At 46.3% G+C, this 17,033-nt stretch overlaps 1 protein-coding gene across 1 annotated transcript in view; it reads right to left on the bottom strand.

Moving 5' to 3' along the window:
• GPR39 (G protein-coupled receptor 39) overlaps positions 1–12,619 on the bottom strand; it is a 218,826-nt gene extending 206,207 nt beyond the window's left edge. The window contains exon 1 of the mRNA XM_057746893.1: positions 11,525–12,619. Coding sequence (XP_057602876.1) covers positions 11,525–12,380 — 856 coding nt within the window. The 5' untranslated portion in view covers positions 12,381–12,619. The remainder of the gene's footprint in view (positions 1–11,524) is intronic.
• Positions 12,620–17,033: the final 4,414 nt, after the last annotated feature.

The following is a 17,033-nucleotide window of genomic DNA, read 5'->3' as shown; positions in this document are numbered from 1 at the left end:
CCTGGAGGAAGGGGCCTTCAAGAGAGTCAGTAATGAGAAAAACTCCAGGTCTAAGAAGGAGAACAGGCTACTTTCTACATAAGTTTTCTTCACCCTCTGGAAAGCAAACTTCACTTGCCTCCCCTGTCAAGACAAACCTGAACTTGAAAAACAGTGACAACACATCAGCTGTCCTCTAAATACACAAAATATGTAGCTGTCAGTTCAACATGATATTTAATCGTTCAGAATTGTGGAACATAGAAAGTCGACCCATAAATTTCCCAGAAAGCTTTGTTTCTGCTAAGTAGATCACGTCTTCCAAAGAATAATAATATATGAAGCCAGAGACCAAATGACTTTGGTTCTACCCCAGCATCCTGTGTGTAGTGTGTTATTTCTAAGGTAAGCTCGATTTTTGTCCCCTTCACTAGAGAAAGAGGATGGCTTTTCTCTACAAATTCAATGAACCTTATTCCTCCCAAGTGGGCCTGACTCCCACGTCTGCATGCCTTTGGTTTCACAGCCAGTTAGACGTTTAACAAGCACAATAGCAATTTGATGCTAGAGCCTCCTGATCCCTGTCTGTCAGATTCTGGTACCACCACTGCTCTCCAGCTACCCAGCCACCCTTGAGATGTGTAAAGCAGGGTGATGAGATGGCTGGTAGGCTCCTGCCTGCCAGAATGGCTCTTACCCACAGTGTGTGCAAACAGGAAATTTTGTCTAGTTTCTCAATTGGCAGAAACCCTAACATCAGAAAATGGTAGTTTGTCAGCCTGAGACATCTCTCTTACTTGGATGTGCTTTCAGCACTGGAGTTGGCTCCCACTGTCCGCCCCTCTTTTTCCATTTGAAGCTAAAGGATGAAGAATGTAAGTACTCTCCTTTGGGGAGGAAGGCTCTGGAAAGCAGCAAAGCTGCCCAGACATTCACTGATTCACCAAAATTTCCTTCAGCACCTTCTAAGTGCCAGGCTCTGAGGAAAAAGAGCTATCCAAAGGATGATAATTAAAAGATGAATCCTCCTTGACAACCAAGGTATCTATGGGTTCAAAATTCAAGCTGGTGGGACTCAAACCTGCAAATTTTGAATTCCCCAAACAAGAGTCTAAAAGTTCAGAGAAAATTCCATGGTGCCCTGGATGATGGTAAATTTCTTAATCACTGAGCCTTAGCAGGTGTTCAAGAAAGAGTGGGTGAAGCCAGGAATGACTGGGCCACGGGTATAGGCCTTAGAAGGTGGGACTTTTTACAGAGACGCTTCTAGAGATGAGATTTGGAAGATATAACTAAGGCAGGACATGTGTCTACCTTGCAGCTCCCTTATCAGAGTTCAGGGAATGTATCAGTTTTCTATTGTTACACAACAAGGTCTATTTATTAGCTCACAATTCTGTAGATCAGAACTCTAGACCCGACATGGCTGGGATCTACGCTCAGGGTCTCATGGTATCAGCCAGGCTGAATTCTTTTCTGAAGGTTCTGGGGGGGAAATCCACCTCTCAGCTCTTTCAGATTCCCATTTCTTTCCTGGCTCTCAGCTCCTAGGAACCATCTACATTCTCTGCCAGTGACCCCCCAAATCTCCAAAGCCAGCAATGGAGAATTTCTCTTTACCTCCCATCCCTCTTGTGATTTGAATCTCTGAGTTCCCCTGTCTCTGACTTCTAGACCCAGATTTAAACAGTCTTGTGACTTGATTAAGCCCACACAGGAAATCTCCCTATTTTAAGGTCAACTGATTCTCGGGAACTTAATTACTTCTGCAAAATCCCTTCACTGCAACACCTTGATTAGTGTTTGATTGAATAAGTGGGAGCAGATGTATGCACACAGGGACTCTGGAATTCCAGGAGCCCTCTCAGATTTCTGACTATCACAGGGAAGGGGAGGACACACTGGTGGAGCAGAAGTGATTTCCTGAGGATCACAGTTTGTGTGGTCTCCCTCCTACCCAAGAGCAGCATCCACTGTCGGGGAATTTCAATCACTGCACCTACGAAGCAGCTCACAGCCACTGCGTCCCCAGCTAAATAGGGAAGTTTGAAGAAACATGAGTGTGCACGGTCCCTAATCTCAGGGAGCTCTGAGAATAGTTGGGAGACAACAGCTATGACCCCATCTGAGAAATGGGGTCTCAGATGGCTCACCATTCACAGGAAGATCCGTGTGGGAAGGCTTCGAGGAAGAAGTGAGGACTCTTGAAATTGTCATCAAAGAATGAGCAGACCATTGCACAGTGGAGATAAGTTAGAGCGATTAGGACCAAGCCAGCTCCTAACCAGAGCCTATGTGATATGGGGGCAGTTGGGGCACACGAGGAGCCGAATGGAAGCAGAGTCAGTCTCTGGCCATGGAAGGTCTGCAGCGACAGCAAGACTTAGGCAAAACAAGAGCCAGAGGCTGGATAATGGCAGGAAGAAGCAACTGGCATCAGGTGCTCCACCGGGACTGTGTCCCAATGAAGGGCTGTCTCTTTTCCACAGTGGGAACACGACCTGGCCTGTATTTTCACTCCAATTGCAGTTCTACAAATGCCGTCACCCCAGGAGCAGTAGCATAAATTTAACTGTGCGGCTTCTCTCCTTAAAGCCCTTCTATGGCTGCCAAGGAGAAATGGCAAATCCCATAGCTATGGTCTTGTCTGGAACGGGCTACGTGGTGGCTGATCTCATGCTACATTAAAGGGAGAGCTATGGGGACTTCCCTGGTGGTCCAGTGGTAAAGACTGCGCTCCCAATGCAGGACGCCTGGGTTCTATCCCTGGTTGGGGAACTAAGATCCCGCATGCCATCTGGTGTGGCATAAAAAAGAAATAAAGGGAGAAAGCTATGGAGTTAAGCAGTCTTTTTTTCACCCTTCCCAAAACCTGGCTTTCAAGACAACTGCCAAACCAAAGAGATCAAGAAGTCCAGCTTTTGGGCTCAAAACTGAAAACAATATCTTTGGACAAAGCAGTACTTGTTTTTTGACTTCCCTGGGGTGACAAGCCTGCTGGTTAAGACTGGAGGGAGAGGGATGCAAGTGAACGCAGTTTAAGGGGGAAATAAAAACATACTGGTTGAATAATTCAAAATATTGCCCCTATTGCATCCTCTTTCCATCACCCTGAGGACCCCCTTGTCAACAAGGGGTGAAAGGGCCTGCTAAGAAATAATTTTTCCAGTTGTCTCATTCCATTATCATCTGGTTAAATAGAGTTTAACAAGGACCGTTAAACACCACCCTAATCGCTTTCATTTCATGGTTACTTCTGGCAGGTACATATGGTGAAAGCTGATCTTCTGGGGCTGATTAACACAGACTGTTCCTTGGCTCAGAAGAGATAAAATCGCAAATGTTCTCCACGATGAGGAGTTTTCAGAGGCCTGGGAAGAATCAGATCCCTTTCGAGAGAGCATCTTTAGGTTTGGACTAATCAGAAACATTTTGGGGAACGATAAACTTCTAGAGGAATGCATGCCCAAGGGAAAATACAACATCATTCCCCAATTCCAAGCTCAGGAGTGTTCAGTTATTTATTCAGTCAACAAATTTTCATTGAACATCTGCCGTGTTGTGGGAAAACATTCAGAAGTCTTTCTGAAACCTTGAAAATGGTACTAAAAGTAATTAAAGTATGTGGGCCAAGCAACTGGATGCAGGATGTCCTGCTTGAGCAGCGGAGGAACTAAGGGTGCTGGGCGTGGAGATCATGGGGGCGTAGGCTACCATGGAAACAGAAAATTGACCCTCTCTGGGGGCGCAGCCCCTTCCTCACTTGCACACCTCATATCACCCTGTTTGGCCCCGGAGGATGGCTGGTTAGCCAGAGACGGGTAAGATTCCTCAGGGGAGGAACAACCTAAGACAGGCACAGTTGCAGAGGGGCCAGCAGGGGTGGGGCATAGACCCTTAATCCTTCTGAGAAAGGTCTCCTGCCCCTAGGGCTGCTTTGCTTTCCACACCCAGCTCAAATCCACACCCAGCTCAAATCCACGCCCAGCTCAAATCGGGACCCAGGAGGCAAACAAAGATCATTGCCCCCAGTCATGTGAGGCCTTTGTTTGTTTACTTCAAAGATAACCTTGATTGTGGGATGAAACTGGGAGTGTTAGACCCTTAGGCTATGCGGAGAGCTCAATAAAAGCAACGTGGGATCAATCAGCAAGGCTCTTGATCCTAGAAGTCTTGAGTTCCCCGGTCCCATCTTTCTCTTAAATCTGTGTCCGTGTTTCTTTAAGCTTGCGGCACCCATCACTCGCCCCAAGTCGCTGAGCTAGTCTCAGCACTGTGTGCCAGGCAAGGCACTAGGATGCAAGACAGTGGGGGCAAAATTAAGAATAGCTCTTGCCCAGAAGGAATTGGAAGGAAGGCAGATGTCAATCAAACATCAGATTTCACCATTAAGTGTAAAATTAAAATTGCAACCGTGAGTCTTGTTTCAAGGGAGGTTAAATTAAATCAAGGATGGGACTTCCCTGGTGGTGCAGTGGCTGAGAATCCGCCTGCCAATGCAGGGAACATGGGTTCGATCCCTGGTTGGGAAGATCCCACATGCGCCACAACTACTGAGCCTGCACTCTAGAGCCCGTGCTCCCTTAACAAGAGAAGCTACTGCACTGAGAAGGCCACACACTGCAACAAAGAGTAGCCCCTGCTCACCACAACTAGGGAAAGCCTGCACAGCAACAAAGACCCAATGCAGCCAAAAATAAATAAATAATAAGTCAGGGAGGATGGGCCATGCTTCCCTGGGCAGATCTGAAGATGCTCGCTTGGTGAAGGTGCTGGTGGGTTCAGGTAGAGCATGGAGTGAGGCAGAAAAGCATTTCAGGCAGAGAAAACAACACATGCCAAGACCAGGTAGTAAGAGAGAGCCTGGTCTATTGAAGGATCTGAAGGGGGTAAGGGGGTAGAGAAATTAAAGGGTGTTATAGATTGAACTGTGCCCCTCAAATTCATATGATGAAGCCCCAACACCCAATGTGACAGTATCTGGAAACAGGGCCTTTAGGGAGGTAATTAAGGTTACATGAGGTCAGAAGGGCTGGGCTCTAATCCGATTGGACTGGCTCCCTTATAAGAAAAGGAAGAGATACCAGAGACCTCTCTCTCTCTCTCTGTGCACACAGAGCAAGGGCCAGGTGAGGGCTCAGTGAGAAGGCTGCTATTTGCAAACCAAAGAAGTCTCACCGGAAACCATGCCTGCCATCTCCTAGATCTCAGATTTCTAACTGTGAGAAAGTAAATGTCTGCTGTTTAAGTCCCGCCGTCTGGGGTATTTTGTCATGGCAGCCCCAGCAGACTAACACAGGGGGAGAACTGCACCCAGTGAAGTTGGAGGGGCAGCCGACCACCAGGTCCTTAGGTTAAGGATTTTGATCCTTGACCTAAGAGTCATGGGAAGCCATTAACGGATTTGAACTGGATGGGCCTGGGAATGGGGTGTCAGTGGGATCCCAGCGGCTGCAGCATGAACAGCCTAGACAAGGGTAGATGCAAACATTCTTCCAGTGATGACACATCCAGTCAAGGTTTCTCAGAGTAGAAAAGGGGCTCCAGGAGCTCAAGCTCTTTGAAGGTCCCTGCAAAGGAAGGTGCCACCAGTAAGCAGGGCCCAGGTGAGGCTGAACACATCTGTTTACAAGAACGGACAGCAGCGATGGTGACCAGTGCTCTCTGCAGTGCTCAGTACGCAGCCAAGGAGTGGAGGTGGAGAGTCAGGTGGGTTGTCGCAGGGTTGCAGACCAGCAGGGAAGGTAGGCAGAAGGAAAAGGCAGAGAGACATGACAGTGCCATCCAAGTGGTGGGTCAGAGGACCTTGGCTAGTGGGGCAGGACAGGCCTCCTTGACACCCAATTCAATATTCTTCCTCTGTGCTGTCTCTACACACAAATGGCTTTTATTCTGAGTGGTTTTAGCATTAATAAGCTGAATGCATTGCTCAGTGAAGGCTTCTGCTGTCTTATTACCCTTCGGCAGCCCCCATGAGGCATGCAACTAAGACAGATGAACTGGCTTGCTAATGAATGGGGACTGGGATTCCAATATTCCCTAGCACGGGAATGATGCATCTCTCCAACAGAGAAATGAAATCTTCGAGGCAGCCTGATTACAAAAATGAAGCAGCATTATTATGTTTGTCTGCCAGGGTGATCACAGGACACTTGCAATTTATGACAGATGTCACAAATAGAAAAGTAAACATGAAACACCATTTATTACAGCCACATCCACCCCAGTAAAGGGAGGAGGAGAACAGAGGCAGGAACCCAAATACTTGAGGCAAAACTTTTTTCCCAAAATATCCAAACATTTGAGGCAAAATAATCCCTCAGACTAAAAAGTCACTAATTTAATTTTGGTGATATTTCCCTGTGAGACTGAGTTGGCACAGCCTTTTACACCACAGAAAAAGCCTTTGCTAAGAAAATTAATGACACAAATGTGATCGTAAAACCAGAATTTTAACTAGTCAAGAAAACAACTATGTAAAAATTCTTTGGGCGCTTCAAAGCATTTTAAGGCATTCATTTCCATGTAATCAGCTGATATACACGAGGGTATAGAGATTGATTTTTCAATTAATTATGTTTCTGCATATGGCCTTCACACGGAGTGCAGAATTTCATGAAGTCAAATGAAAGGGAAGCTGCAGAAACACACGACTCAAATGACAAGCCACCGACAAACGAAGGTCTGGCCGAATTAGACCAGTTAATCCTGAAAGAATGGGAAATTGATAAGGATGATGCTAGGACAGGTGCTCCAATGAGGGTGAATTAAATAGCAAAGAATTAAGAGAAGCTCTTGGGAGAAAGCTTTCTTTATAATCTTGCTGTTCTAGAAAAGCAAACACAAAGGCTATCAGACCTATTTTGTCGGAAAAATTACATCCTCCGAAAAGCATTTGTTTCATTCTGAAAAGAATTATTATAAGAATTCACATACGATTAGAAGCTCTGTTTGGTAAAATATAAGACAATTTTCTTTTCATAATTTTCACTGTTGTTTTTCACAATGACATCCCAATAAAACCTCTTTTCAAGAGAAATTTTGGACACCATTTGAAGGAACTAATTTGAAGAGTCTGTTTCAGGTACTGATTGTCCCCAGATAAAGAGAAGCCACTGTCAACAACTCAGCTTCCTTTCTCTCTCTCCCAGGAACGTGTGACTTTGACCTCACATCTGGGGCCTTAGGACCCAGGGGATATGATTCTGATCTCCTCTCTGCTTCTCTCTGGCCCACTCCACAAATGTCTAAATATGTGTCAACCTTCTTTTTAGAGTAGTTCAGTACAGCGGCAACTCTCAATCTTTTTTTCCATCCAAATACACATGATGGACAAAGTCCACATTCAAGATATTCTCCACGATCAACCCAAGTTGATGTGCAATTCCCGTCACTCTCTGCTGCTCTTTCCCTTTCCCTCTGACTCAGGAGAGCAAATCAGAAGGCAAAAGAAAGTGTACCTCTTATAGAATCCTAAGCCTCTATGATGTTTCTTTAATTTCATAATTTCACAATTACGTAATATCACAATTTTGTAATTTCTGTAAAAAAAGTTTTTTGTAACTATGGTTGAAAGCCAATCACGATCCTACAGATCCTTAGGAGGTAGCTATAACCTAGTCCTGATCACCTTATGCTCTTGAAAGTTAAAAATTACAACTCTTGTTTTTTTTTTTTTTTGGGGGGGGTACACCAGGTTCAATCATCTGTTTTTATACACATATCCCCGTATTCCCTCCCTTCCTTGACTCCCCCCCCTTCGAGTCCCCCCCACCCTCCCCGCCCCAGTCCTCTAAGGCACAACTCTTGTTTTAAACTACTCTTGTTGCACTTTGAGTGGGTGACATCTGACAGCAAGCCATATGTGCAACAGACACAAACATGAGTGTCCGTGGACCTGGGTGCCCCACGCATTGAAAATAACTCCAAGTGAGAGTTCAGAAAGATAAGATGGAAGGTCTGGGAAACCCTCTTGAAAGGAAGGCTCATTTTGCATATTCTCAATGTTTAAGGCATAAAGAGACAAATGTACCAGTTCCTTGCCTCCAGAAGAGGCAGGAATCCAGACCGGCATGGGACAAGTCATATTAGCCACGATCATACAAAAAGAAATGTCTAGTACTGATTTCTCACTGAGCTGACAAGAGGCAAGAAGGGACACTCGTGTCCAAAAATGTGCACTTACACATTATTATTGTTTTCTCCTGCAAATTGCTTGAGAGCTAGGAGGTGTTCCTGCATCTCTTTCTCTCCAGAGTTTCCAATTTGTTTCCATTATTCACCAGCACAACACCTCAACCAGACTGAGGCACAACAATAAAAGATGCAGAAAGGAAAATTAATATTTTCTATATGGGCTTCCTCATCTTGGGTAGATTTATGAATTTCCCTTCTGTTATACAGAAGCTAGCATTTTTAACAATGAGGGGGAGAAATCCTTAATTGTTTTTTTATTGCCTCCAGAGCTCCAAAGACATCTTGTGCTGTGTCGTCATTTATATTTCATATTAAATGCAAAATATGTTTGAAATGAGCAAATATTTGTTTTAATTTGATAGATCTGTTAACTGAAGTGCTAAAAAGACAGCTAAATCACTATATTAAATTCAGCGATTTGTAAACAATTTATATATTCATTTGTTCTGGGTTAAAAATGCCCCAAAGCATAAGTTTTATGAAACTCACAAAGTAAATTGCATTGTATCAATCTGATGGATGCAGGCCATGATTTCTTCCTCTTCACTCCATTAATTTATTTCCTAACTTGAGTTAATTAGTGAGGCTCCTATTTTTAAAAGCTCTTTGAATTTCAATTCATTGGGAGAGGGGGACATTCCATTTGCAAGAACTGCTTTGAAAACCTACTGCAGAGGAAATGGGCTAAATACAAATGGTAAATTCCCCCAAGACATTATCACACATTGAGCACCTGATTGCCATTCAACAATCTATGCCAGGAACACAGTGGGTGATTAATACATGGTTGTTACAAGAAAGCTTTAGAGAACTAGAAGGAAAGAATGAGGGCAGCTGAGAGAACAGACTCATTCCAGGCAATTACTAACTGGATGAGATGATCTCCCAGTTCCTATTTGTGTCTACATAAAAGTCTGTGACATTCTGATTTTAGGTCTGAATGGAGACATAACTTCAACATGGAGACTGACTTCAAGTGGGAACAATACTCAGAAGGAGAAGAAACAACATCTATTCAGAGAAATTAAAAATTTTTAAATAAAAAGAGATTGGTACAGTAGAGAACAAAGATAAATCAAATATTTTTTCCCTTGGTCAAATGCAGTCTTAATTACTAAATTTGAGTGGGAGATTTAAAAAGAAAGAAAATTCATTTACACTAAAGTATAAATTACTGCTAGAAGCTTAAAATATACCTAAGGGTATATAGGGGAAGATAGAACCAGTCTTTCAACAGATATTTAAGCAAATCCAATGTCCGTTTCTTCCTGGAATATTTTGGACAGGAGCCAGTGGGTGAGATTGAGTTGGGTGCCCTTCCTAAGTCCCTAGACAATGTCACCTGCTACGGACGCCTTAGTCCAATTTCCAGAAAGGCTGTAACACCTTATCAAAGTCCTGCTTAATTTCATTTTCCCTTCCCCATGAGCCTGTAAAAAAAGCCACAGGCAACCACTCATTTCCCTGCCCTTGTAATAACAAAGAACAAATCTGACCCCATCCTGGATCTGTTTCTTTTACTTTAACCTTTGTATTCTATGCTTTTGCCACAAGAATGTTGCCTACAGCCTGAAATATAGAGGATGGTCCACTCTCAAGGCTCTAACCTTTAAAGGTATAACATGTTTCCATTCATATTGAGATAAAAAGTTGCAGAACAGAGAATAACATTTGTCTTGTTGGAGGTTTATAGGAACTTCATGACCTGATTTATGCAGAGGGCTGCAAGAACAAAGGATTCCTCCACCAAGAAATTTGCAAGCAGTCTAACCACAACCCCTCCCTTTTTAATATAAAAGAAGCTTGAATTCTAAATGGGGTAGGATGGTTCTTTGGGACGCGAGTTTACCATCTTCTTGGTTTGCTGGCTTTCTAAACAAAGTCACTATTCCTAGCCCTAACATCTCATCTCTCAATTTATTGTTATGTAGTGCAGTGAGTGGTATAAGCTTAGATTTGGTAACACCCTGAGAACCAAGGTTAGAATCTGGGAGCTGCCCTTAAGTGCATCTGAACTAGGTCTTATCTAAGCCTGAAATTCCTCCTCTATGAAACAGAAATATAAGAGCACAGCCCCTGATGCAGAGAAGGCATCTCCAAACCACAAACTCCCTCCTCTCATTTTGCACAGACACAGAGTAAAGTCAGGTCAGCTGTACGGACACCAGAAGCCAGGGACAGTGCTGGGACAAGATCCAGTTCTTTCCATCTCTCTTCAAGTGCCTTCCAATTTTCCTTCCTAACTCCTAGCCCCGGAACCTGTTCCTCAGGTTTCCCACACCAAAACAAACAGAACCATGATTTATTCCTTCTCCGAGTCCACACTAGAAAGGGGGCTGGGGAAAAGGGAAAACATTTGTTCTAACAACTCCCCATTGACTCATACTCACACACCCACAAGGATATCTTTTTCTTCTTTCCACTAAGTAATATTGTAAAAAACTCTTTGGTTGAGTACACTTTGTGTGTCTTCATGAAGCCCCATCTCAGAGGGCTGCCACCTGGCCCCTCTTCTGAGGTCTTGGGGGGCTATTGATCATGGGCCCCTTCCTTCCTGGCACACAGAAGGACTCGACTTTAAATATTTGCATCACAAGAAGAGTTTGGAAAACAAACCCAAGTTCTCTGCTTGGGAACCGGGTATTTGGGATGATCAATCAAGTCTCAGGACATCTGTGAAGCCAGATTTTCTCGATCAGACAAACAAGCCAGCCGGTCCAGCCGTGTTTCTGTGCTCCGATGAGGAACAGACCTACCACAACGAACACGCAAGCACTACGCTGGGGAGCGTGTCTGAGAGCTCCAGTTTCTTAAGACTTGGGTAGGAAATCACTTTGAGGGAATCAAGTCCCAGCCTGTGTGTGTTCCCTACAGCCTTGTTTCTATGAAGAAGGAGAAAAATGGGAACAATCTAATTGCCTGAGAAATGTTCTCCAGCATGAAGATGGGCTAGATAAGGATGCTCCCTTCCATCAGCACAGAACGTGGTCCATCTCAAAGGACTCTCACCTGTCCCACATTACCTAATTGGGTCCTCACATTTCTCAGTATTATCACCTCCATTTCACCCAAGCTATTTTGTGACTTGGCCAGCCGTCGCGGAGCTGCCACTAGGGAACACACCCGGACCTTCTCACTTCACGTCTAGTGCTCTTTCAACCATAACCCAAATCCCCGAAACAGAGAGAAGAAACATGCAGAGGCTCAAATCCATGCCTCTTTAGCCTCAACGACCTCAGGTTCACATTCTTAAGGTAAGACATGAGTTAAGAGGACCAAAGGCAGTGGCTGGGTGAGGGTGAGGGTGAGGGTGGGGCAGCTTCCAGGAGGGCCTCCACCCAGGACTCACTCAGGAAGATGATGGTCTGCCTCCGGGAGCTCCTGCTCTCCTCGCTCTCCGACTTCCTCACCTGCAGCTGCTGCCCTTGGGCAGAGAGCGTGCCCTGCTTACTCCTCCTGAGCACCTTCAACATGCTCCAGCACATGAAGGCCACGGACACCAGGACCACCAGGTAGATGACGAAGGCACCGAAGATGCTGGACTGGAACACGGTCCAGCGGCTGGAGAGGCTGGTGCAGATGGACATGTTGGAGCTCTCCAGTTGCTTGTCGTGGCGGGTGCGGGAGAGGTTGCAACTGCGACCGTGGTGACTGGGCACGTGCACCAAGGGGTACTCAACTCCCATGGCAAAAAGTAAAGGCAATGCCACCAGGGCGGAGGTGACCCAGACGAAGCCAATCAGCAGCTTCACCTGGAAGGGCCCCGACATGGCCTTATACCGGAAGGGGTGGCAGATAGCGATGTAGCGCTCGAAGCTGAGCGTCAGCACGTGCAGCAGCGTGGCGTAGCTGCAGGCCTCGAAGAGGAACGTGTGAAGCTTGCAGGGCACCGTGTAGCTGGGCGTGGTTAGGGGATTCCAGATGATGCTGTAGAACTCCATGGGCATGCCAATGAGGAAGACCAGGATGTCAGAGCAAGCCAGGCTCACCATGTGATCCGTCACCTCCTTCTGCAGGTAGCCTTTCTTCTGCAGCACCTGGGTGACCCGAATGGTGACACTGTTCCCCAGGATGCCCACCACGAAGATGACCAGGTACACCAGGACGAGGGTGATTTTGATCCAGATGGCCACCTCGAATTCGGGAACATGGCTGTGATCAATGACATTGGAGCAGTGGCTGCCAGGGAGGCTGGGTGAGGCCATGAGGAAGACAGCCAGCCAGGTCGCCGCGTCCAAAGACCTTCGCAGCTTCCCTTCCTCCTCCCTGCGGAGCTCAAAGTTCGTAGGCTGCGAGTCACCAGAGTAGGCGCACCGCTTTATGGAGCTCACCTGGAAAAGGTAACAGGGTTTCAGGTGCTTTCACGGGAACTTCCTGTAGTAGCGGAGGTCGGAGGCGAATGGAGGTGGGGTTTGCGAGCGGCTGGGATGAAGGTGGGGGAGGGTGTCAGGGCGAGGGGGGAGAGCGCGGAGCATGCAAGTTCCAATCTTGCTGCAGCCACTCAGCCCGCAGCTGCCCAGCGCGCAGGCCCTTCCCGTCTCAGTCCCCGGCGCTTTGCCCCGCGGCCCTCCGCTGCCCTCCCGGCTGCCTGGCCCTGGCCGGCCAAACCCACCCTGCGGAGCACCCTCTCCCGAACGGCTGAAGGCGGCGTGGTCAGCGATTAATCATTAACTAACCGCCGCCTGTGCTCCCGGCAGCAGACCCAGCCAGGCGGGGGTTTGACTCAGCTCACTGGCACGGTCCAGACACCAGATCTTGGCTCCGGAGCAAGGGGGACGTGTGGCCCCACCTACCCGCCCCCGCGGCCACCGCGGAGTCAGCGTCTCAGTCCTGTCCCACGCGCACCCCACCCCGGGGAGGCGCTGTGAGGGGGAAGATGGAGTGCGCTCTCGGGCTTGGCGTCGCGGGCTAAGTCTGGGAAGGACCAGCTGCCTTCTTCTGCAGCTGGGGTCCCTTCAAAATTTGGGTCACCACCGCCAGTTTGGGGGGCGGAGGGGGCGGGCGGCTGCGTCTGGGCGCCCGCCAAGGTCGCTGGCCGGTTGGTGGGGCCGCACGGGCGCAGCCAGCAAGCCCTCGCCTCCTTAGTGCCCTGCCCTCGGGCCCTGGGGTGTTTGCACTGGACGGTCAGGCTGTGCGCTGGCTGGAGCCGCTGCCCCAGGAAGACGCCCCCAAGCAGTCTAATAAGGTCCCCATAGAAGCCCTGCCTTTCCCCAAAGCCTCCAGGAGTTCTGCACAGCGCCTGCCTCGCCTTCCTGCGAGGGACCAGAGGAGAGCGGGCTCCTTCCCTTCAGTTTCACTCCACCGCTCAGGCCCCTCTCCCGGCAGAGGCGGGAAGTCTCTAACTGGGGACATGTACATGGATGAGGATGGCACCAGCGGCCGGGATGCCCTGGTGGGAAGCGCATCCTCCCAGGGAGCTGCGACCAGGACATCAAGCAAAGCAGGATGGGGTAAACATAGCGTTAAGGGTCATGACATTTTCCCTCTTCTTGGAGAGGAAAACTTCTAATGGGCCCACCCTCGTCTTCTAATTCTAAAATCAGAAGGAACGTTGTGAAGAAAAAAAAAAAAGGAAGGAAAGCTGTGGCGTGGGGGTGGGGGCGCTGTCCTATGCATTGTATAATATTTCGCATCTACAGGTCCCCATGCCCCCACACCCAACAGTGACAGCCAAAATGTCTGCAGACATTGCCAAATGTCCTCAGAGGGGTAAAATTGCCCCAGGTGAAGAACCACGACCTTGAAGGAAGGAAATAGACTCTCTTTATCTCTTCATCCTGAGGACCTAGCACAGGCTTGTCCAAAAAAAGCATCCTTCAATGATCACATCCCTACCCTGTGATGTGATCATTTGAAAGAGGAAAAAAATGAGGTGTGGAGAGGATAGGTGCTTCTCCAAGGCCGTAATAGAGTGAGTGAAGGACTTGAAAATGAACTCAGATCTGTCAAACCCTGAGTATACCTACCCTCACAGGGAGGGAATTCTGGGAGCACAGAAGGTGCTCAGGAACTGAGTCCAGAACAATACAGGTAGAGAAACAGGGACTATTTTCTGTACCCAACTCTGGGCACGTGATTGGAGGACATCAGGGAATATGTGATTTTGACGCGGTCTCAGGGAAAACAGAAAGCTGTATGGCCGCTGGATCTTTGCAGTTAGCACCCTATGTGGCTATAGCTATTTTTTCCCTCTCCCTTCTCTGTTAAATTACAAGCTCTAAGGCCAAGAACTCTATCTTTTCCCTCTCGGACACCTCTCCACAGAGCCCTAAATAGTATGTCTGGCTAATCCCCCTCCCCCCACGGTTTGTGCTATTTGACTTACTTGCTGGCTGAGAAACGCTTAACTCACTTCCTCATTCTAGAACTGTGCTTACCTACATGACGTCAGTTGCCTTATAGCTGCCCCACAAAGCTCGCGGGGTAAGCGTGGACTCTTGGAGCTTTCATAACTGCAGATGAGAATCCTGAGCGGACTCCTCTGCAAAAGGTCCTGGCTGGTTACTTGCTGTCGCAGAATGACTGAGAAGAAGGTCTAGGAAGACCCCCCCCACACACACACATACACACACACACCACCACCACCAGCACACAAACACATCCCTGGCCCTGCCCACTTTTTCTTCTCAAGAGGAAACAAGCCAGGAACCTCACAAGTATCCCTCAGCCCTGCCACTGATTCTTCCTGTGAAATGTTCCTCTTAGTCATTCTCTGAGCCCCTATTATGTGCCAGGCACTTTCCCACAATTCATTTCTTTCAATCCTCGCAAGGCTGTAAGGTGGACGTTATTATCCCATTTTACAGATGAGGAAATTGAGGATCAGGATAATTAAGTGACCTACTGTTAAGTGTTGGAGGCAGGCTTCAAACCTATGTCTGCCTGGCACCAAACCCCTCTCCACTCTGAAAAGCTCTCTCTCTGTGCAGGACAAGACTGTGACTGACTGAACAGTGGCATTTTGGGGAGAGAAACTTTCTTTAAGTCACCAGTTCTGCTGCTGCTCGTCTCCTTAGCTGTGGCATGCCAGTCATCCTGCAATGTATTTGATAATTCCAATTTGTTCTGCTCAGACAAGATTTCCATTATTGTCCAATTGCTTTCATCAAATTTTTCTTTCACAAAGTGTGAACAAGGATTACACATGCATGGCCAAATGGTAAGAATCAAGCTAATTAAAATTCGCTCCTTACAGTAGGGACAGAAAAATGCATTTTGAACAAAGGTCCAAGAGAATTGAATTTCCATTTCACCTTTGCTTTTCCTAAGACCAATTAAAAACTGTTTAATGTGCTCTCGCTTGTTGATAAAAGACTGGTATAACACCTGGCCTGGCTCTGTGTAATCTAGAATTTTTTTATTAGCATATTGTATAGAGGGGGAAAAAAGGGAAAGTAATGAAAAGTGAGAGGAAAGAATATTTTAGGTACCCTTTGATATAAGCTTTACTCAGGGGTCATTCAAGGGTCTATACAAATTTATATTCACATTTTACACATTCCAGGTGACCTTTGGGGTCTTCTAGGCTAGTGGCTTCCACACTTTTTTTTTCCCACACTTTTTTAAGCACTAATTTTTATAATAAAATCTTACATTGGCACCCAAAGTTAAAAAAAAAAAAACAAAAAACATACACACACACACAGTTACCTATACATATGTATTGTATTTTTGTAAATTTAAATTTATTTTGTATGCTCAAATTCACATTTACTCATTTAAAATCAATCACCAATTTATACCCTAAAAAGTGAATAACACCTTGTTTACAAAGGTTCATGGTAAAATCACAGTGATGATACACTAAGCTATAAAGAGAACTTCAATAATTTTCAAAACTTACAAACAGTGTAGATAACTTTACTTATAATGCAATATAACTAAAAAGTCAGAACAGAACCTGAAAACTGAAACATAAAACTCCACCATCTCAAAAGTTGTTTAAATTTCTGTAACAAGTCTTGGTCAAAGAGAAAAACAAAACCCAAAATGCAAAGTATCTAAAGAATAATGACTGCAAAAAGACTGCCAATCAGAACCTATAGGAAATAACTAAAGGAGTTCTCGGAGAAAAATTCATAGCCCTAGATATTTATTCTAAAAAAAAAAACAAGAAAGAATGAAAATGTTATAAAAAGAATAAAATTAAGAAAAACAAGAAGAGATTAATAAAGATCAAAGGCATTATGAAAGACTTAAATAGTAGAACTAATAATCTCCAAAACTTTTTTAAGTAGGACCAGACTTCAAGATGACTATTATCAGATTGGTGGCCTGCAACTCCCAAGTCCCACAGCACAGATGTGACCCACAGAGAAGAGAAACTAATGAGGTGAGCCCTAGGAGCACCCAGAATTGCTGCCTGGAGGAACTTTCCAGACCATGGTGCAGGGAGGGACTCCAAGCAGAACACGTTATCTTGCTGAGTTGAAGAGGCAGATTGGACCGCAAGAGGCAGAGGCTGCTAGACGTCACAGAGCAGAGCACTGAAAAGATGGAGGGACACAGAAGGTGTTGCAGAAATCAGTACAGAGGTGCTCTTGAGTCTTTGGCAGAACACTGGGTGGACGTGTGGAGGTGAGACCCCAGGAGCTGGGCAAAGTATGACTACTGAGGGAAGAACAAATGCCGGGGCTGTAAGCCAGACAATTCCCAAAGTCCCAAAGAGCTGGAGATGCTGAAGCTCCAACCAATGAGTGAAGAGACCGCATGGAACCAACCCTGGAAGGGCCAGAACTTAGCAGTAGAACTAAACTAGCCACAGAGCCAAGGCTACTCTAGACCTGCCTTAACAAAGATATTGCTGTGAGCTGCCTAATAGGATCACCACGAACCTCATGTGGCTCGTTAACTGGAAA

The sequence above is a fragment of the Hippopotamus amphibius genome, chromosome 8 (assembly GCF_030028045.1).
Source record: "Hippopotamus amphibius kiboko isolate mHipAmp2 chromosome 8, mHipAmp2.hap2, whole genome shotgun sequence".
In the NCBI taxonomy this organism is placed as follows: Eukaryota; Metazoa; Chordata; class Mammalia; order Artiodactyla; family Hippopotamidae; genus Hippopotamus; species Hippopotamus amphibius.
This window is presented reverse-complemented; position numbering and strand designations above follow the sequence as displayed.